This window comes from Aotus nancymaae, unplaced genomic scaffold, assembly GCF_030222135.1.
Source record: "Aotus nancymaae isolate 86718 unplaced genomic scaffold, 86718_ANA_hifiasm-v0.15.2.pri h1tg000003l, whole genome shotgun sequence".
NCBI lineage: Eukaryota > Metazoa > Chordata > Mammalia > Primates > Aotidae > Aotus > Aotus nancymaae.
This window is the reverse complement of record NW_026988414.1, coordinates 75,196,555-75,219,076: the sequence shown is the minus strand read 5'-3', so window position 1 is coordinate 75,219,076 and position 22,522 is coordinate 75,196,555. Positions and strand designations below refer to the sequence as shown.

The 22,522-nt window shown below is 38.4% G+C and overlaps 2 protein-coding genes across 9 annotated transcripts in view; both read right to left on the bottom strand.

Moving 5' to 3' along the window:
• The window catches only part of SCAPER (S-phase cyclin A associated protein in the ER), a 522,830-nt gene that overhangs the window by 485,694 nt on the left and 14,614 nt on the right, over positions 1-22,522 (bottom strand). For 3 of the 8 annotated variants that reach the window (XM_012457694.2, XM_064382920.1, XM_064382918.1), the window contains one exon: positions 11,412-11,478. In XM_012457694.2, coding sequence (XP_012313117.2) covers positions 11,412-11,417 — 6 coding nt within the window. In that variant the 5' untranslated portion in view covers positions 11,418-11,478. Of the gene's footprint in view, positions 1-11,411; positions 11,479-22,522 lie in introns of those variants that run through there. The other 5 variants (XM_064382916.1, XM_064382921.1, XM_064382917.1 and 2 more) reach the window with 3 other exon arrangements.
• On the bottom strand, positions 8,536-9,308 carry LOC105720916 (interferon-induced transmembrane protein 3-like). The gene has a single exon (XM_064376540.1). It carries the CDS (start codon positions 9,028-9,030, stop codon positions 8,578-8,580), a length of 453 nt encoding a protein of 150 aa, XP_064232610.1. The 5' UTR covers positions 9,031-9,308; the 3' UTR covers positions 8,536-8,577.

Here is a 22,522-nt window from a genome sequence, read left to right as displayed (position 1 = left end):
GAAGAGAAATAAAATAATATTACTGAGGTTATGAGCTCAATAAATGTGTTTAACCACAAACTAGATACAGCAGAAGAAAGGGTAAGTGAACTGGAAAATACGACAGTAGGAAATATCTACATGAAAGCACAGAGGAAAAAAGAATACAGAACAGAAAATAAATACATGAGTCAAAGTGAAAAAAATCTTACATGGTACAAGAGAAACTGGAACAGAAAAAAATTTGAAAGGGAATGGCTTTAAAACTGACAAAATGTATTAGTCATATTCTCCCAGAAGCTCTACAAACCCCTAAGTAGGATAAATACAAAGAAAACCAAATATAAATATATCACAGAAAAATTAATGAAAACCTGAAACAAAGAAAATCTTAAGAGTGTACAAAGAGGATAAGAGCTCATTACCTTCAAAGGAGTGACAATAAACCTCAGCTGATTTTCCAACAAACAGACATGATAAATGTCAGTAAACAGTGGAGCACCTTTAAAGTACTCAAAGAAAATCATTGTTTTCTAGTATAAAAAGCCTTCTAAGTAAAGGCAGTACATTCTCCATTTCCTATTGGAGGATTTATTTAAATAAAATATGCTTATTAAACACACATACACACAAAGTATTCTAATCTAGTATAATAGTATAATATAGTATAATAATCTAGATTTGCATGCAAACCTACATTCTACTATTATACCATATTATGTACTATATATACTATATTATACAATCATACTATGTTAATACACTATAATAATCTAGGTTGGCATGCAAATGAAGACACCAAAAATGGGTAAAAATATGTATAAAAGAGTATGAACACAAACTATATGAAAGTACTATAATCTTATGAAATTTTAAAGACATGAAAAACAAAGTATATGACAATTTCACAAAAGGTAGAAGGGGAGTAAACAGAATTAAAGTGTAATAAGGCCTTTACATTCTCCATGAAGTGATAAAAGTAACATTTTATAATAGACTCTAATAAGTCAATAAGAAATGCTGGGCCAGGCACAGTAGTTCACATTCGTAATCCCAACACTCTAGGAGACTAAGGTGGGAGTATTACTTAAGGTTTAGAGTTCAAGATCAGCCTAGGCAATTATCTCTACAAAAAAAAAATTTTTTTAAGCCAGGCATAGTGGCACCCATAGTCCCAGCTACTCAGGAGGCTGAGGTGAGAGGATCACCTGAGACCAGGATTTCGAAGCTACAGTGAGCTATGATGGCTCCACTGCACTCTTAGCCTGGGCAACAGAGGGAGAGGAAGGGGGAGAGGGGGAAGGGAAGAAGAGGGAGGGAGACAAGAGGGAGGGAGAGAAGGGGGAGGAGGAGGGAGGGAAAAGGGGGAGAGAGGAAGAGGAAGAAGGAGGGAGGGAGAGAAGGGGGAAGAGGAGGAGGGAGGGAGAGAAAAGAGAAAAGAGAAATGCTATAATCTCTAGGGTGCACACTGAAAATAATAATAATAATATATAAATAACCAGCTTATAGGAAGAAATAGAAAGATATATTGCTAGAGTATATATAAATAATGATACTTTTAGAAAAAGGTTTATCAACCAGGAAAACATAACAATGTCAAATGTGCACATATCTAATAATGTACAAGCAAAATTGAAATAGAGAAAGCACAATTATTTTGGAAGATTTTAACACACTCTTTTAGAAGCTGGCAGAACAAGTAGACAAAAAAGCTAAGTAACCATATAGAAGACTTGAACAACATAATTAACAAGGTTGATCAATCTGACATATCCAGAACCCAGCACTCAACAATGGCAAAAATATATTTTTTCCAGGTGTATGTTTTCCAAACTGTCAATATCCTTAGTCATAACTCAGGTCTCACTAAATTTCAAAGTACAGAAAGTACAAAGAGATATAACCTGAATAATCCCCATGTGTTTGGAAGTTAAACAATACATTTCTTTTATTATTATTATTTTTTGAGATGGAGTCTCGTTCTGTTGCTGAGGCTGGAGTACAGAAGTGCGATCTTGACTCACTGCGGTCTCTGCCTTCTGGGTTCCAGCGATTCTCCTGCTTCAGCCTCCTGAGTAACTGGGATTACAGGCGCCTGCCACCATGTCTGGCTAATTTATTGTATTTTTAGTAGGGACAGGTTTCACCATGTTGGCCAGGCTGGTCTTTAACTCCTAGCATCAAGTGATCCGCCCACCTCAGCCTCCCAAAGTGCTGGGATTACAGGTGTGAGCTATAGCACCACACCAAGCAATACATTTCAGAATAACTCGAGGATCAAAGAAAAAAATCACAATGGAAATTGTATTTTTAGTTGAATGATAATAAAATGATGGCAGGTTAATACAAGATGCAGCTTGAAGGAAACTTCATAGCTTTAAAGGACATGTAAGAAAGAAAAAAGACTAAAAATAAATTATCTAAGTCTCTATTTCAAGAAGTTAGTAAAAGAGCAGCATGTTAAGTCCCAAGAAAGAAAGGAAATAATAAACAGCAAAAAATCAATATAATACAAGACTAATATGAGATACAGAAAAATCAACAAAACCAAAAGTGAATTATTTTAAAACACTAATGAAATGTACACTCCTTGTCAAGAGGAATCAAGTAAAAAGAGGACGAGGCAAAAATAGTATCAGGAATTGAAAAAGAATGTCACTACAGATCCTAGAAACCTCCAAACACCAAAAAGGTAACAAAAGAACATTATAAATAAAACTGTATCTGGTCAATCACTGAGGCTCATGCCTGTAATCCCAGCACTTTGGGAGGCCAAGACAGGAGGACTGCTGCTTGAGGCCAAGAGTTCAAGACCAGGCTGGACAACATAGCAAGACCTCTCTCTACAAAAAATCAAAATTTTAAAAAAATTAGCCAGGCATGGTGGCACCACCTGTAGTCCCAGCTACTCAGGAGACTAAGGCAGGAGGATCCCTGAAGGCGGGGAGTTCAAGGTCTCAGTGAGCTATGATCATGCCACTGCACTCCAGTCTGGGTGTGACAGGGTGAGACTCTGCCTCAAAATAATAATAATAACAATTAAATAACATTGTAGCAATGAATTTGTAAATCTCCATGAAACAGACAAATACCTTGAAAAACACAACTTACCAAACCTTGGCATAAAAGAAAATAGAAAATCTGAATAGTTACTGAAGAAATTGAATCCCACAAAAGAAAATCCATGATCAGATAGGTTTCACTGGTAAATTCTCCTAATCATTTAAGCAACAAATTACACTAAATTTTCTAGACAATAAAGAAACTCATCTGATGAGGCCTGCAAAACTCTGATATCAGAACCTAATAGGTCCATGCAAGAAAGGTAAATTAAAATTCAGTGTCTTTTAAGAGAAAAGATGTGAAAATCATATATATGTATGTGTATAAGCACATACATGTAGGCCAGGCATGGTAGCTCACGCCTGTAATCCCAGCAAAACTTTGGTAGGCCGAAGTGGGCAGATCACTTGAGGTCAGGAGTAAGAGACCACCCTGGCCAATATGGCAAAACCCATCTCTGCTAAAAACACAAAAATTAGTGGGCGTGGGAGTACGTGCCTGTAATTCCAGCTACTCAGGAGGCTGAGGCACGAGAATCGCTTGAACCCAGGAGGCGAAGTTTGCAGTAAGCTAAGATCATGCCATTGCACTCCAGCCTGGGTGACAGAGTGAGCCTCTGTCTCAAAACAAAAGCAAAAAAAAAAAAAAATACACACACGTATGTATACACACACGCATTAATACATGTATGAATACACACACATAAACATACTTGCAAATTGAATTCAAATAAGAGAACACAACCAAGTTGGATTTATTTCAGGAATATTAGTCTGATTTAACATTTTCAAATCAATGAATGTAATTCACAGAATTTATTAATCTGTTAATGAATTTATTCACAGAATTATATAATATTAACAGAATAAAGGAGAAAAGCCTTATATTCACAGCAACGATTGAAAGAAAAGCATGTGATAAAATTTAATATTTGTTTATAACTTTTCAATTCTTAGCAAACTATAGCAAACATCATATTTAACGGTATAAAATTGAAAGAGACAAGGATGCCAACTACTATCACCACTTCTATTCAACATTATACTGGAAGTTCTAGCCTGTGTAATAAGATGAGAAAAAGAGTAAAACAGGGAAATTACCAGATGAACCTAGAGCACCTTGTTACACTAGGAAGTATAGAAATGCTCAAAGAATAATATGGATGTACCAAATAGACTTGGCTAGGTACAGTGGCTCACACCTGTAATCCCACCACTTCAGGAAGCAGAGGCAGGAGAACTGAATGAGTCCAGGAGTTCAAGACCAGCCTGGGAAACATAGGGAGACCCCCATCTCTACAAAAATATTTTAAAAATTGGCCCAGGTTCCCAGGTACTCAGGAGACTGAGCAGGAGGCTCGCTTGAGCCCAGGAAGTCAAGATGGCAGTGGGCTGTAATTTCGCCAGTGCACTCTTGCCTGGGTAACAGAGACCTTGTCTCAAAAGAAAAAAAAAAATCCAAGAGCCAGCTTAAAGTCTCCCACTGGCTAATCTGGGACAATCTAGTATCAAAATAAATAATGATATTAGATTACATTAAATAAAATTAAAAATCAGAGTCCAGACAGATAACTGAAGAGAATGTAAGCCTCTTCCTCATAGATCTTTAACTAATAAGTTAATCATTAATGGATTCTAAAACTAGTTAGTGACAGTTTGATAAGGTACTGTCTATTTACAAAGCCTCAAAGTGCTTCTCCACAAATTACTTACTAATATCAAAAGAGAAAACAGAAACTTTAAAGTAAAAAGCTTGATACTACACTACATTAACCAAGTCATCAAAGTTAACAAGCAGGACGAATTCACATCATATACCTCCTAATGTGATGTACTGATAAGGACACATCATCATTCATGTGATATTCTGACCAAAATGCAAAACCTGAATCTAATCATGATGAAACATCACCCAAGTCGAGGAGATATTCTTCAAAATAACTGTTCTGTAGTCTTCAAAAATGGCAATCAAGCAAGAGAAAGGCTGAAGAACTGTTCTAGATTAAAGGAGACCAAACAGACCCAGCAACTAAATGGATCAAGAAGAAAACAACTATAAAAGACATCATTCAGGTAATAACGAATTTTGAATATCCACTGTGGATTATATAGTAATATTGTACAAATGTTAAATTTCCACATTTTGATCACTGAATTGTGGTCATGTAAAAGAATGCCCTTAATTCTTAGGAAATATACATTAAAATATTTAAGGATAAAGGAGTATGTTGGCTTCAAATACTCTCAAATGGTTCAGGGAAAAAAGTGATATGCATATACTGACATATGTGTGCAGGCAGGTATGTGTATATGGATGTATGTATATTTATAGATATATGTGTGTTTCATACACACAAAGAGAGAAAGAAAAGAATAAAGCTAATGGGGCAAAATTAGCAACTGGTAAATCTGGCAAAAGAATGTATGAGAATTCCTCAGTCTTCTCACAATCTTTCTTAAATTTGACATTATAACAAAATTAAAAGTTACCAAAAATGATAAAGGGGAATATTTTCATGTAGAAAGAAGTATCTTAAGACACAAAAAGCACTAATCATAAAGGAAAAATTAACCAAACTTCATTAAAATTAAGAACAGATCCTATTCAAAAGACAGTATTAGAAAATGAAAAAGCAAGCTACAGACTAGAAGAAGACAAATGCATAAAAGTGCCAAAGGTGTTATTACAGTCAAGGTAAAAAACTCCTTACATCAATTGCAAAAAAAGAAAGCCACTGAGTCAAGGCCAGGCATGGTAGTTCATGCCTGTAATCCCAGAACTCTGGAAAGCTGAGACAGGAGGATCATTTGAGCTCAGGAGTTTGAGACCAGGCTGGGCAGCATAGTGAGACCCTGTCTCTATTAAAAAATAATAAAAAGAAGAGGAAGAAGACAAAGTCAGACACTGACTGAAAAAAGAAGTCTACTGGGTCAATAGTAAAATGAGCAGGAAACTTGAGCAGGTACTTCACAAATGGTATCTAAATGGCCAATAATAAAATGAAAAAGTACTAAGAATCAGTCATCAAAATTACTTTTAAACATTTTTTTAATAAATAAATGATTATACTGTGTACTGGTGATCTGGGGCAACTCTTCCCATACACTACTGACAGGAAATGAAACTGGTAGCACCACTTTGGAAATCTGGTATTATCTACAAATATATGACCTGGCCTCCAGTCTTATCTTGTACTATTCTTTTCCTCCTTTGCCAAGCTCCAATACCACTGACTTTCATTCAGTTCCCCATAAGCACCAAGCTCGATCCTACCTCAGGACATTTATACAGAATTCTTTCTTCTATGTGGGATAGTCTGCCCCTCTGTAATGCATTTATTGGCTTCTTCTCTAGCATTCATTCTCTACATCCTCCTTTCCTAACAATTCCATTTTTGGAGGGGTCCCTTGTGGTTCTAGACAAGCACATGCAGTCCCTAACTCCACGGTGCAGCACATGACCTTGCCTAAGCCAATCTACTTGCCTAGCCACAACAAGTGATCCAGAGGTTAGCATGTGACCTAAGGTGATCAAAACTGAGAGGATCTCAGATCTTTTACTGGAATGTTAGAGAAAAGACTCTCCTACTGGCCATATATTAGGGAATATACACCTTTGGAAACTACTGCTAACCATCTAGGGATCATAAAGACAACAAGCCTTAAAATAACGGCAACAAGATAGAAGACAGAGTAAGTGGAGGAAAAGTAATCAAATTCTTGATGACATTGTTGAGCCACTGGATCAACTCTTACCTGAAGCCAACGCTACTTGCTACCTAAAGCATCCTAAGAGAATATTCCTCTTAGCCCAGCCAAAGCCTAATGATCTTTCAAATTCCAACTTAAATGTAACTCCCTATGGCTAAGGTTTCTTCAACTCCCAGACATGGCCCGGACTCATTTATATACTCAAACCAATGTGTACTCTTTTGTAACACTTACCACAATTATATCTTAAATAATAAAACAATGTGTTTACTCTGTCTTTCCATTAGACAGTAAGTTTCTGAAGGACTAGGTTTTGTTCACTACTCTATTTTCACTGTCTAGGACGGTGCCTGGCACATAAATATGTTGTGAATAAATGAATGACTGGCAGCAAGATTTTTTTTTTTTTTTTTTTCTGAGACGGAGTTTCGCTCTTGTTACCCAGGCTGGAGTGCAATGGCGCGATCTCGGCTCACCGCAACCTCCGCCTCCTGGGTTCAGGCAATTCTCCTGCCTCAGCCTCCTGAGTAGCTGGGATTACAGGCACGCGCCACCATGCCCAGCTAATTTTTTGTATTTTTAGTAGAGACGGGGTTTCACCATGTTGACCAGGATGGTCTCGATCTCTTGACCTCGTGATCCACCCGCCTCGGCCTCCCAAAGTGCTGGGATTACAGGCCTGAGCCATCGCGCCCGGCTAAGATTTTTTAAAAAAGCAGGAATAAATGAACATTATTGGGAAATGAGGTGTGCTACATAAACTGATAACCAAAATTTGCCCTGCTGAGCACAGACTCTTTTTGGTTTTATTACTCTGTATGAAAATCTCTGAACACATTTCCTTGACCTCTGAAACAGAGGCTACTAAAGAAACTTACTTGTTTCTTGATAACTTCAGGTTATCACTATGAACAACTTCTGTATGATACTATAATTTAATTATGCCTCAGGAGTTATGGAAATAAAAAAGATAGTTGTCCTAAAATAAACGGGCACAGACAAAAGTGTTAAAAAATTTTTTAGTTCTTTACTTCCTAATGATTAAGTAGAACACAAAAGCTTAATTCTTAATTATTTTCTCCTCTTCCCCAACAGAATATCAGCTGTCAATTCTTATTTGGTAGGCTTACGGGAAATGTACTATCACAGTTCTGAATAAGGAACTCAAGATTTCTTCAAGTACAGTGAATATACTTTCAGTGTGTGGACTATCTGTTGTCTATGATCGCAGGCATTTTTCATTTACTTTCAGGTTTTTGGTCACATTCCTCTTAGAATCACAATTGGCAGATAAGGAAAGCTTTACTCTATCTTACTTGCTAGAGTTTCGAAACAAAGATCAATAGGAAATACTATGCAGCTATGAAAAGAAATGAAGATCTCTAACACCGTAGGATATATTGCTAAGTGAAAAAAAAAAACCTCTCAAGATACTAAAATGTATTACCTTTGGGTTCAAGAAAGAAAAACACATATATATACATATGAATATATATATTCTTCTTTTTGAAAATATAAAGGATAAATCAAACACTAATAAAAATGATTACCCACACACCCATTAAAATGGCTACTATAAAAAAAAAACAGAAAATAACAAATGTTGGTAAGGATGTGGAAAAACTGGAACTCTTGTACACCATTGGTGGGAATTTTTTTTTTTCACCAGGAACACATGTACTTTACTGAATGCCATTGTAGAAAAGTGTGTGAGGATAAAGGGCCGATACCAGTCTCAGCTTGGGGGCAGGACGAGGAATGCAAGGTGGAGTACGTGGGAGACAGGTCACAGGCAGAGCCCCTGGCCTGGATGATTCCTCTTGATCTACTGATAGGCTTGCAAAATCAGTACTGGGATGATGATCAGCAGAATGGTCATGATGATGCCCACGATCAGTGCCCAGATGTTCTGGCACTTGGCGGAAGAGGCGTAGGCTTGGGCCCCGGTCAAGTCAGCAACCATCTTCCTGTCCCTAGACGCCATGGAGTAGGCGAATGCTATAAAGCCCAGGCAGCAGTAGTTCATGAAGAGGGTGTTGAACAGGGACCAGACGACATGGTCGGGCACAGAGGTCTTGCTGCAGATGTGGATCATGGTGGATGTCGGGGGAGCAGGGTTGTGGGGCGCCCCCAGCACATCCACCTCATGCTCCTCCTTCAACATCTCATAGTTGGGCGGACGGTTGGTGTTGGCAGGAGTGAAGAAGGTTTGGACAGTGTGGTTCATGCTGTCCAGGGAAGACCAGCCGTGGTGGGGTTGCTGGGATGGTTCTCCCATTGGTGGGAATTTTAAATGGTGCAGGCACTGCAGAAAACACTACGAAAGTTCCTCAAAAAATTGAAAATAGATTTACCATATTATCCAGAAGTTCCACTTCTGGTTATGTACCCAAAATAACTGAAAATGGTTACTTACTATTTATTTATTTATTTTTTTGGAGACAGAGTCTTCCTCTGACACCCAGGCTAGAGTGCAGTGGTATGATCGCGGCTCACTGCAACCTCCGCTTCCTGGGTTCAAACAATTCTCAAGCCTCAGCCTCTCATGTAGCTGAGACTACAGGCACATATCACCATGCTAGCTAATTTTTTGTATTTTCAGTAGAGCCAGGGTTTCGCCATGTTGGCCAGGCTGGTCTCAAACTCCTGACCTCAAGTGATCCACCTGCCTCGGTCTCCCAAAGTGCTAGGATTATAGGCATAAGCCACTGTATCTGGCCTGAAAACAGAGTCTTGAAGAGATATTTGTATACCCATGTTCACAGCAACATCATTCACGATAGCTCAAAAGGGAAAACAGCCCAGTGTCTGATAAACGGGTAAGTAAAATGTAATATACACTGACAATAAAATATTATCCAGTCTTAAAGAAGAAGGAAATTCTGACATATGCTACAACATGGATGAACCTTGAAGATATTAGCTAAATGAAATAAGCCAAACACAAAAAGACACATACTGTATGATTTCATTTATATGTGGTACATAGAGTAGTCAAAATCACAGAGACAGCAAGTGGTATAGGAGCAAGGGTTGAGGGGAAACAGGAGGTTATTGTTTAGTGTATACTAAGTTTCAATTTTGCAAGACAAAGAGTTCTGAAGATGAATAGTGATAGCTGCAAAACAACATGAATACACTTACTACCACTGAACTGTACACTTAAAAATGCTTCAGATTGTAAAGGTCATGTATATTACCATAATAAAAAAATTAATTTAAATTTAATTTTAAAATCTAAAAAAAAAAAAAAGAGAGAGAGAGGAAATAGTGGCTCATGCCTGTAATACCAGCATTGTGGAAGGCCAAGACAAGAGAATCGCTTGAGGTCAGGCATCCAAGACCAGCCTGGGCAACAAAGCAAGACTATACTACTATAAAAAAATTAAAGATTAGCCAAGCGTAGTGGCATGCACCTATAGTCCCAAGCTACTGAGGCGGAAGGATTGCATGAGCCCAGGTGGTCAAGGCTGAAGTGAGCTATGATTGTGCCACTGCACTCCAGCCTCAGTGACAGAGAGACTGTCTCAAGAAGAAAAAAAAAAGATATTAAGAGAAAAAAATCTGTCAACCTAGACTTCTATCCTCTGTAAGACCATCTTCCAAAATTAGGGCAGATTTAAAAAAAAAGGAAATCTTCTGGCAAACAAAAGCATAGTTTATGACCAAAAGACCCTCTCCTCACTGTAGAAAATTCTCAGGATATAGCAGACAAAAAGAAAATGACTCCAAATGACAGATATGAAAAATCAAAACCTTAGAACTGAGAAAGAGTATGAAGCAGGGAGGGATGAGATAAGAGCACACAGACAGATGCTCTCCTGCTCTTCCAACCTGAAGAAGGGGCTCTGCCCTGAGCCCCACACTTTAGATGTTGCACCTATCAAAAACATCGAAATCCAAAAGTAATCAGTAACTAATTGAGTGAACACAAATTAAGAGAGAGGGACTCACAAACTAAACTTGGTCCCCCCGGGCCGGACAATAAAAGGAGAAGGAAGAAGGCAAATCAGCCTCTGTGCTGGAAAAACCAGAGCAAAAACATCTACTTTTGATTAAGGTTGGTCACCCCACCTATCCCAAAGGAAGTATCCAGGCAGACTGGGCTCCCTGTATACCTGCATTCCTTCCTCCTCCTCAATCTGAGTAGTTTAAGAAGATATTTGGAATTGTCTGAAAAATCTTGAGTTAGAAAAGTAAATTGTGGGTGACAGAAACCTGTTTTCCCTGGCTGTCTGGGGAATTTCACATCAGTCCTCATACCAGATTCCAGACCTACCCCAACCTAACTTCTACCCTACCTGGTCCAGGGATAGTAGGTTCCTTTAAGAGCCAGCTGGACCCTGGGTAGGAGGATAGGTCAGGCTGTTGGCATCCATTGATTTGTAACTATTCAATATTAAGACATTTTAAAAGTTGATTTCCACTTGTATTCCTAACCTAGGTACCGTAAGTGTTAGAGGCAATCCTGTGGAGGAGCAGGATTTCTGGGCTCTAAAGTTAAATAACACATTCATAGCTGCTCACATTATCACTGTGTGTTCCATAGGGTATCTTGAATGAAACAAATATTACATTTAAAAAGATAATAAATGAAAAGTAAAAGGAAGAAAACAGAAAGGCCAAAAAACTAAGGCTAGTCTTTAAGACATCACTTACCATCATTCTTTAAATTGTCTTCTATGCCAAGAAGATCATCTATCACATAACCCATGGAGTATGACTCCTACAATAAAAAAAAAATACACTTAATTATAATATATTACCAGAAAATCATAATTATTCATAAAAAGATACAAATCTCATCCCCACACTTACATTAAACAACAACAAAAACTTCTCCTTTATATTGCCTGTTGGGGTACAATATATAATGCTTTAAATATTCCATACTGAACAAGACCTCAATGCTCTACAAAAAATAAAAATAAAATGGAAAAGAAACAGTATTAATTATATGGACATCCTAACCCATAGGGGTTCCAAACTTTTTTTACTACAACCCATAAACATATACACGTTTTATATCTTACCCAGTTCACACATGTTTAACTGAATTAAAAGTTTCATAAAGTAACAGACGTGCTCTAATATTTCCTTCTGTATTCTATTTCAGTTTTTAAATGCTGCTTTCACTGAAATGACTCACTAATGAGTCTCAACTCACAGTAGAATACCCTGTGTAACTTTCCTCAAGAACGTTCATAAACTGAGATTTTATCAGAATATCTTAACTAATAATTACATAAGGCTCTAAGTAGAACAGCCTGTACCCAAATCTATACAGGTCTGCATCAACTTCAACTCTCACCTCCTCAGAAGAAAGAATTCAACTGAGGCAGAGACCACAGCAAGAATTCAAAGCAGAGGAGAGACCACAGCAAACTTCATAGCAAGAGTGAAAGCTTATTAAAAAGCTTTAGAACAGGAAGGAAAGGAAAGAAAAGAAGGAAAGTACAACCTGGAAGACAGCTAAGTGGGTGACTTGAAAAACCAAGTGTGCAGCCTGACCTCTTAACTCGGGGCTTTATACACTGGCCTACTTCCGGGATCTTCCATTACTTCTCCCACTCCTGAGATCTTACTGGGAAGCTACTGATCAGTTTCAGGTGTTTTCTATTAGGAGACTACCTTTTCCTAGCACCAGCTGTGACCAATTATTACTTTAGAGAAACAGCTAACAACCGCCTGACCACCACCTGATGATCTCCCAGCACTCCAGGTGTGGGGTTGGGGGGGCCCTTGCCTGCCCTGCTTATACCTAACTAGCTACCTACTGTTTCAAAGGAACTAAACCATTATACAGAAAATACCTTTAATTTTACTTCTGCAATAAATAGTGCAAACCACACACACACACAGAGAACAGCCTGTACCTTTCAGAAAACCTATTTAATGTGGCCAAACTTTTACTCAAAGACATCTAAATCAGAGAAATTAAAACACAAAGTGACAGGGAAATTGCTTTAAAAAAAAAATGACCTAACCCTGTATGAAGAGTCAGTGAACATAGAAAAGAAAGCAGCAACTGGAACCAAACCTCCTTCTGGAAGAGAACCTAGGTCATTGATCCTCTGTCAAGAAAATTTGCTCCTTTAAAATGCAGTACCTCAAATGTAAACATATGTCCAGATAATAATTTATATACAAATGTTCACAGCAGCATTATTCATAACAGCTAAAAAGTAGAAACAACCCAAATACTCATCAACTGATGAATGGATAAATACAATGTTGTATATTCACACAATGAATTAAAGGACATAATAATGGATAAAAGACAAAAAAAAGGAAAGTGCTGATACATGCTACAATATGAACTTTAAAAACATTATGCTAAGCAAAAGAAGCTAGTTATAAAAGAATATTGTATGATTCCACATATGTGAAATGTCCATAACAGTCAAAGCCATAGTGTCAGAAAACAGTTTGCTGAAGACTGGAGGGTTAGGAGAAAATGAGGAGTAACTGCTAATAAGTACAGGGTTTCTTTAGAAGGTGATGAAAATGTTCTAAAATTAATTATGGTAATGGCTGCAAAACTCTGTGAATATACTAAAAACTATTTTTAAATGGGGAAATTATATGGTATATGAATCATTTACCAGGAAAGCTATTATTTTTTTTAAATATACTACCTCTGCTCACAAACCTCCAGTGTCTCTCCATCTCACTCAGGGTAAAAGCCGAAATCCTCACAGTGGCCTATCATGTCCAAAATTTTCTAATTCCATATACCCCTTCTCCCCAGCATTCATTCTACTCCAATCACACTGGCCTCCCTATGTTTCCCAGCAGGCCAGACATATTCTAGCATTAGGGGTTTATACCTGTTAGACCTCCCATATGGAACACTCCCAATTCACTTATCTTTGCACAAATGTCACTCTCGATGAGGCCTTCCCATATAACATTCATTCACTCACTCAATTGTGGTCTGTTAACCAGATCACAATTGAGACAGGGTCTGGCTCTATTGCCCAGGCTGGAGTGCAATGGTGTGATTTTGGCTCACTGCAAACTCTGCCTCCCACCTCAAGCCATCTTCCCACCTCAGCCTCCTGAGTAGCTGGGACTACAGGTGCACACCACCATGCCTGGATAACTTTTGTATTTTTGGGGAGAGACAGGGTTTCCACATGTTACCCAGGCTGGTCTCGAACTACTGGGCTCAAGCAATCCACGCATCTCGGCCTCCCAAAGTGCTGAGATTACAGGCATGAGCCACCATGCACACCAGGCCCTATTTAAAACCATAACCCTACCAGACAAAGAAAAGCTGTGGGAGTTCATCCCACCTTACAAAAAGGCTAAAAGAAGTTCTTTAAGTTGAAACAAAGGAACACTAACCATTCATCTGTTGATAGACTCAGGTTGATTTCATTATCTTTACTACTGTGAATACTGCTGCAATAAACATATAGGTGCAGGTATCATTTTGGTATATTGATTTCTTTTGCGTAGATACCCAGTAGTGAGATTGTTGGATTAAATGGTAATTCTATTTTGTAGTTTTTAAAGACATGTCCATACTGTTTTCCATAGAGGGTGTAATAATTCACATTTCCACAAAATTGGACATGAACCCCATAAATCTGTACAAATTTTTTTAAAGGATGCTAACAATGTGAAAATATATAAAAATAAAACTCACAGCCAGCCACGGTGGCTCATATCTCTAATCCCAGCACTTTGGGAGGCTGAGATGGGTGGATCACCTGAGGTTAGGAGTTCAAGACCAGCCTGGGCAACATGGCAAAACCCTGTCTCTACTTAAAATACAAAAATTGGCTAGGTGTGGTGGTGGGCACCTGTAATCCCAGCTACTCAGGAGGCTGAGGCAGGAGAATCACTTGAAACCAGGAGGCAGAGGTTACAGTGAGCTGAGATCGTGCCACTGCACTCTAGTCTGGGTGACAAGAGCGAAACTCTGTCTCAAAAAAAAAAAAAAAAAAGGCAAAAGTATTAAAAGTAACTACAACTGGCTGGTCATAGTGGCTCATACCTGTAATCCTAGCACTTTGGGAGATCAAGATAGGTGATCACTTGAGACCAGGAGTTCAAGACCAGCCTGGCCAACACGGTGAAACCCCATCTCTACCAAAAATAGAAAAATTAGCCAGGTGTGTTGGCACACATCTGTAGTCCCAGCTACTCAGGAGGCTGAGGCATGAGAATTACTTAAACCTGGGAGGCAGCAATTGTAGTGAGCCGAGATTGCCTCACTGCACTCCTGCCTGGGCTACAGAGTGAGACTCTGTCTCAAAAAAAAAAAAAAAAAAATTGGCCAGGCACGGTGGCTCACACCTGTAATCCCACCATTCGGGAGGTGGAGGTGGGCCAATTACAAGGCCAGGAGATCAAGACCATCCTGGCCAGCATGGTGAAACCCCATCTCTACTAAAAAATACAAAATCCTGGCCAGGCATGGTAGCACGCGCCGGTAGTCCCAGCTACTGGGGAGGCTGAGGCAGGGGGAACAGCTTGAACCCGGGAAGCAGAGGTTGCAGTGAGCTGAGATTGTGCCACTGCACTGCAGCCTGGCAACAGAGCAAGACACCATCTAAAAAATATATTCTAATAAAAATAAATAACTATAATAACTACAACTACAAAATTTTAGTTTGGGTAAATAGAAGACATGTAATTTGTAACATCAATAACATAAAATGCGCGGCAAGGAGAAGTTACAACGTGGAGTTTTCATATGCCATCGAAGTTCTTATTACCTTAAAACAGACTATTCTTAAACTGATAAGCAACTTCAGAAAAGTCTCAGGATACAAAATCAATGTGCAGAAATCACAAGCATTCCTATACACCAATAACAGACCAATGGAGGGCCAAATCATGAGCGAGCTCCCATTCACAAATGTTACAAAGAGAATAAAATACCTAGGAATACAACTAACAAAGGATGTGAGGGACCTCTTCAAGGAGAACTACAAACCACTACTCAAGGAAATAAGAGAGGACACAAACAGATGGAGAAACATTCCATGCTCATGGATAGAAAGAATCAATATCGTGAAAATGGCTATACTGCCCAAAGTAATTTACAGATTCAATGCTATCCCCATCAAGCTACCATCAACCTTCTTCACAAAACTGGAAAAAAACACTTTAAATTTCATATGGAACCAAAAGAGAGCCCGCATAGCCAAGACAATCCTAAGCAAAAACAACAAAGCCGGAGGCATCACGCTACCTGACTTCAAACTATACTACAAGGCAACAGCATGGTACTGGTACCAAAACAGAAATACAGACCAATGGAATAAAAGAGAGGCCTCAGAGGCAACACCACATTATCTACAATCATCTGATCTCTGACAAACCTGACAAAAACAAGCAATGGGGAAATGATTCCCTGTTTAATAAATGGTGTTGGGAAAACAGGCTAGCCATGTTCAGAAAGCTGAAACTGGACCCCTTCCTGATACCTTAATCTAAAATTAACTCCAGATGGATTAAGGACTTAAACATAAGACAAACTACCATAAAAACCCTAGAAGAAAACCTGGGCAAAACCATTCAGGATATAGGCAAGGACTTCATGACTAAAACACCAAAAGCAATGGCAACAAAAGCCAAAATAGACAAATTGGACCTAATTAAACTCCAGAGCTTCCATACAGCAAAGGAAACAATCATTAGAGTGAACTGGCAACCAACAGAATGGGAAAAAAATTTTGCAATCTACCCATCTGACAAAGGGCTAATATCCAGACTCTACAAGGAACTAAAACAGATTTACAAGGAAAAAAACAAACAAACCCATCCAAAAGTGGGCAAAGGATATGAACAGACACTTCAGAAAGACATATATTAAGCCAACAAACATATTTTTAAAATGCTCATCATCACTGGTTATGAGAAAAATGCAAATCAAAACCACACTGAAATACCACTTCATGCCAGTTAAGAGTGGTGATCATTAAAAAATCTGGAGACAACAGATGCTGGAGAGGATGTGGATAAACATAAAAACTTTTACACTGCTGGTGGGAGTGTAAATTAGTTCAACCATTGTGGAAGACAGTGTGGCGATTCCTCCAGGACCTAGAAATAGAAATTCCACTTGACCCAGCAATTCCATTACTGGGTATATACCCAAAGGATTATAAATCATTCTATTATAAAGACACATGCACACATATGCTCACTGCAGCACTGTTTACAATAGCAAAGACTCGGAACCAACCCAAATGCCCATCAATGATAGAGTGAACAAGGAAAATGTGACACATATACACCACCGAATACTATGCAGCCATAAAAAATGATGAGTTTGTGTCCTTTGTAGGGTCATGGATGAAGCTGGAAACCATCATTCTCAGCAAACTGACACAAGAACAGAAAATAAAACACCACATGTTCTCACTCATAGGCAGGTGTTGAACAATGAGAACACATGGACACAGGGAAGGGAGCATCACACACTGGGATCTGTTAGGGGGAGCCAGGAGAGGGACAGCGGGAGGGTAGGGAGATTGGGGAAGGATAACATGGGGAGAAATGCCAGATATAGGTGACGGGGGGATGGAGGCAACAAACCACATTGCCAGGTATATACCTATGCAACAATCCTGCATGATCTGCACATGCACCCCAGAACCTAAAGTACAATAAAAAATTTTTAAAAACCAAACTATTACAACTATAAGATGTTTTATGTAAGCTCTGTGATAACCACAAAGTAAAAAACCTGTAGTACATACAAAACAAATAAAGAGAAAGAAATCAAAGCATATCACTACAAAAAAAAATCAAGTCATAAAGGAAGACAGGAAGAATGGGACAAAGGAACTACAAAACAGAAAACGACAAAATAGTAGTAGCAAGTCCTTACCTATCAATAATTACTTTAAATGTAAATGATTAATTTTTCCAATCAAAAGCCATAGAGTGGCTAAATGGATTAAAAAACAAGATGCAACTATATGCTGTAAGAGACTCGTCTTAGCTTCATGAAAGTAAGCTGCAAGCAAAGAGATGGAAAAAGATACTTCACTCAAATGATAACCAAAACAGAGAAGGCATGGCTACACCTGCCCTGTTTCAGGTATCGGACAAAGCAGACTTTAAGTCAAAAACTGTCACAACAAGCCAGGCACGGTGGCGCACACTTATAGTCCCAGCTACTCAGGAGGCTGAGGAGGAAGAATCACTTGAGCCCAGGAGTTTGAAGCTAGCCTGGGCAACACAGTAAGACCCTATTTCTTAAAATAAGAAAAATAAAAATAAGTCACAACAAAGAAAGTTATTAACATGATCTTATATCTAGAAAACCCCATAGTCTTAGCCCAAAGCTTCTTAAGCTGATCAACAACTTCAGCAAAGTCTCAGGATACAAAATCAATGTGCAAAAAAATCTCGAGCATTCCTATATATCAACAATAGTCAAACCAAGAGCCAAATCAGGAACAAACTCTCATTCACAATCACCACAAAAAGAATAAAATATCTAGGAATACAGCTAACCAGGGAGGTGAAAGATCTCCACAATGAAAACTACAAATCACTGCTCAATGAAATCAGAATATGACACAAACAAATGGAAAAAAAAAATTCCATGCTCATGGATAGGAAGAATCAATGTTGTAAAAATCATTATACTGCCCAAAGCAATTTATAGATTCAATGCTATTCCTATTAAACTATCACTGACATTCTTTACAGAAGCAAAAAAAAAAAAAAAAGTTTTAAAATTCATGTGAAACCAAAAAAGAGCTCTAATACCCAAGGCAATCCAAATCAAAAAGAACAAAGTTAGAGGCATCATGCTACCCAACTTCAAACTATACTACAGGGCTACAGTAACCAAAACAGCAGGATACTGGTACAAAAACAGACACACATACCAATGGAAAAGAACAGAGAACCCAGCAAAAATACTGCACACCTACAACTATCTGATCTTCAACTAACCTGACAAAAACAGGCAATAGGAAAAGCATGTCCTATTCAACAAATAGTGATAGAATAACTGGCTGGCCATATGCAGAAGATTGAAACTGGACCCCTTCCTTATGCCACGTACAAAAATTAACTCAAGATGAATTAAAGATTTAAATGTAAAACCCAAAATAACCATGGAAGACAACCTAGGCGATACCATTCAGGACATAAGCACGGGCAAAGATTCATGATCATGACGCCAAAAGCAATCACAAACCAAAGTAAAAATTGACAAATGGAATCTAATTAAACTAAAGAGCTTCTGCACAGCAAAAGAAACTAACAACAGAGTAAACACATGACCTACAGAATGGGAGAAAATTTTTGCAAACTGTGCAAAGGTCTAATATCTGGCATCTATAAGAAACAAATTTTTATGTATAAGATAAAAACAACCCCATTAAAACGTGGGCAAAGGACATAAACAGACACTTTGCTAAAGACATATATGCAACCAACAATCACATGAAAAAAAGCCAGCCGGGTGCAGTGGCTACCACCTGTCATCACAGCACTTTGGGAGGCCAAGGCAGGTGGATCACTTGAAATCAGGAGTTCGAGACCAGCCTGGCCAACATGGTGAAACCCCATTTCCACTAAAAATACAAAAATTAGCCAGACATGATGGTGTACACCTATAGTCTCAGCTACTCAGGAGGCTGATATGGGAGGACTGCTTGAACCCAGGAGGTGGAGGTTGCAGTGAGCTGAGACTGAATCACTGCACTCTAGCCTGGGTGACAGAGCAAGACTCTGTCTCAAGGGGGAAAAAAAAAAAGGAAAAAAAGCTCAACATCACTGATTATTAGAGAAATGTAAATCAAAATCACAATAAGATACCATCTCATACCAAACAAAATGGCTATGATTAAAAAGTAAAAATATAACAGATGCAGCCAGGTGCAGTGGCTCACGCCTGTAATCTCAGCACTTTGGGAGGCCAAGGCAGGTGGATCACTTGAGGTCAGGAGTTCGAGACCAGCCTGGCCAACATGGTAAAACCCTGTCTCTACTAAAAATACAAAAATTAGCCAGATGTGGTGGCAGGCAACCAGCTACTTGGAAGGCTGCAGGAGAATCGCTTGAACCTGGGAGGCAGAGATTGCAGTAAGCCAAGATCATGCCACTGCACTCCGGGCTGGGTAACAAATGAGACTCTGTTTCTAAATAAATAAATAAATAAAATAATATAACATAACAGATGTTGGCAAGCTTGTGGAGAAAAAGGAATACTTACACACTGTTGGTGGGAGTGTAAATTAAGTTCAACCACTGTGAAAGATACTGTGGTGATTCCTCAAAGACCTAAAGACAGCACTATCATTCGACCCAGCAATCCCATTACTGGGCATATACCCAAAGGAACATAAATCATTCTATTATAACGACACATACACCTATATGTTCATTGCAGTACTATTCACAATAGCAAAGACACAGAATCAACCTAAATGCCCTTGATGATTGACTGGATAAAGAAAATGTGGTACATATACACCATGGAATACTATGGAGCCATAAAAAAAGAATGAGATCACTTCCTTTGCAAGGACATTAATGTAGCTAGAGGCCACTATCCTTAGCACTAACACAGTAATGGAAAGCCAAACACTGCATGTTCTCACTTATATGTGAGAACTAAATGATGAGAACACATGGACACATAGAGGGGAACAACATACACTGGGGCCTTCTGGAGAGTGGGGAGGGGGAGGGAGGGGATCAGGAAAGATAATTGATGAGCACTAAGTTTAATGCCCGGGTGATGAAATAATCTGTACAACAAACTCCCATGATACAAGTTTACCAACATAACACACCTGCACTTGTACTCCTGAACTTTAAGTAACAGTTAAAAAGAAAGTCATTACATAATGATAAAGGGGTAATTCATCAAAAGGATATAACCACTGTAGATATATATGCACCCAACACTGGAGCACCAAAATTTTAACACCACTGAAGGGAAAAATAGACAGCAATACGATAATAGTAGGGGACTTCAATGCCCCACTTTCAACAAGGGATAGATCATCCAGACAAAAAAGTCAACATGAAAACAGTGAACTTGAACAATACTATAGGCCAAACGAACCTAACAGATATATGCAGAACATTCCATCCAACAGCAGCAGAATATACAATATTTTCAAGCACACACAATATTCTCTAGGACAGATCATATGTCAGGCAACAAAGTAAGTCTTAACAAATTCAAGAAGATTTAAATGATACCAAGTATCTTTTCTGACCACAATGGTATAAAGCTAGAAATCAGTAACAAGAAGAAAACTGAAAAAGTCACATATATGTGGAAATTAAACAACACATACCTAAACAATCAATTGGTCAAAGAAAAAATCAAAAGGGAAATCAAGCCTACATAAAGACAAGGCTGAGTGTGGTGGCTCACGCCTGTAATCCCAGCACTTTGGGAAGCTGAGGCAGGAGGATCACCTGAGGTCAGGAGTTCAAGACCAGCCTGGCCAACATGGTGAAACCCCGTCTCTACTAAAAATACAAAAAATTAGCTGGATGCAGTGGCATGCACCTGTAGCCCCAGCTACTTGGGAGGGGAGGCTGAGGCAGGAGAATCACTTGAACCCAGTAGGTGGAGGTTGCAGTGAGCCGAGATCACACTACAGCACTCATACCACTTGAGCTGAAGAGTGAGACTTCAACTCAAAAAAAAAAAAAAAAAGACAGACAGATCTCAGCCTGGCATGATGTGAACACCTGTAATCTCAGCTACTCAGGAGACTAAGGTGGGAGGATTGCTTGAATCCAGGAGTTCAAGGCTATAGCATGCTATTATCATGCCTGAGACTAGTCTCTATATTCTAGCCTGGGCAACACAGCAAGATCCCATCCATGGAAAGGAAAAAAATAGAAAGACAAAACAACTGAGATAAACAACCTAAGTTTACACCTCAAAGAACTAAAAAAAACTAAATTTAAAGTCAGCATAAGGAAATAATAACAGAGCAGAAATCAACAAAATAGAGAGTAGAGAAACAGAAAAGATCAATGAAACTAAGAGTTGCTTTTGAAAAAGAGAAATGAAACTGAAAAGCCTTTAGCTAGACTAAAGAGAAGACTCAAAATTATAAATGTAAGAGGAAACATTATAACTGATATCATAAAAATAAAGGGATAAAGATAAATGAAACTGAAAAACTTTTAGCTAGATTAAAAAGACTCAAACAAAATTATAAATGTAAGGAAATATTACAACTGGTATCATAAAAATAAAGGGATCAAAAAAGACTACTTTGAACAATTACATGCCAACAAATTGAATAACTCAGAAAAATAAGTAAACTCCTAGAAATAGACAACCTATCAAGACTGAATCATGAAGAAATAAAAAATGTGACCAGATCAATAACCAGTAAGAAGACCGAATTTATAGTTAAAAACTCACGAGAAAGAAGAGCCCAGGACCTCATGGCTTCACTGGTGAATTCTATCGAACATTTAATGAAGAATTAATACCAATCCTTCTCAAACTCTTCCCAAAAACTGAAGAGAAGAAAATATTTCCAAACTCATTTTACAAGGCCAACATTACCCTAATACCAAAGCCAGACATAAACAGCAGAAGAAAAGAAAATTACAGGCCCATATCCCTGATGAATACAGATTCAAAAATCCTCTACAAAATACCAGCAAACCAAATCCAACAGCTTATTGAAAGTATCATACATTATGATCAGGTAGGAATTATTTGTGCAAGAATGGCTCAACATATGCAAATTAACACATAAGATACACCACATTAACAGAACAAAGAATGAAAATCATATGAT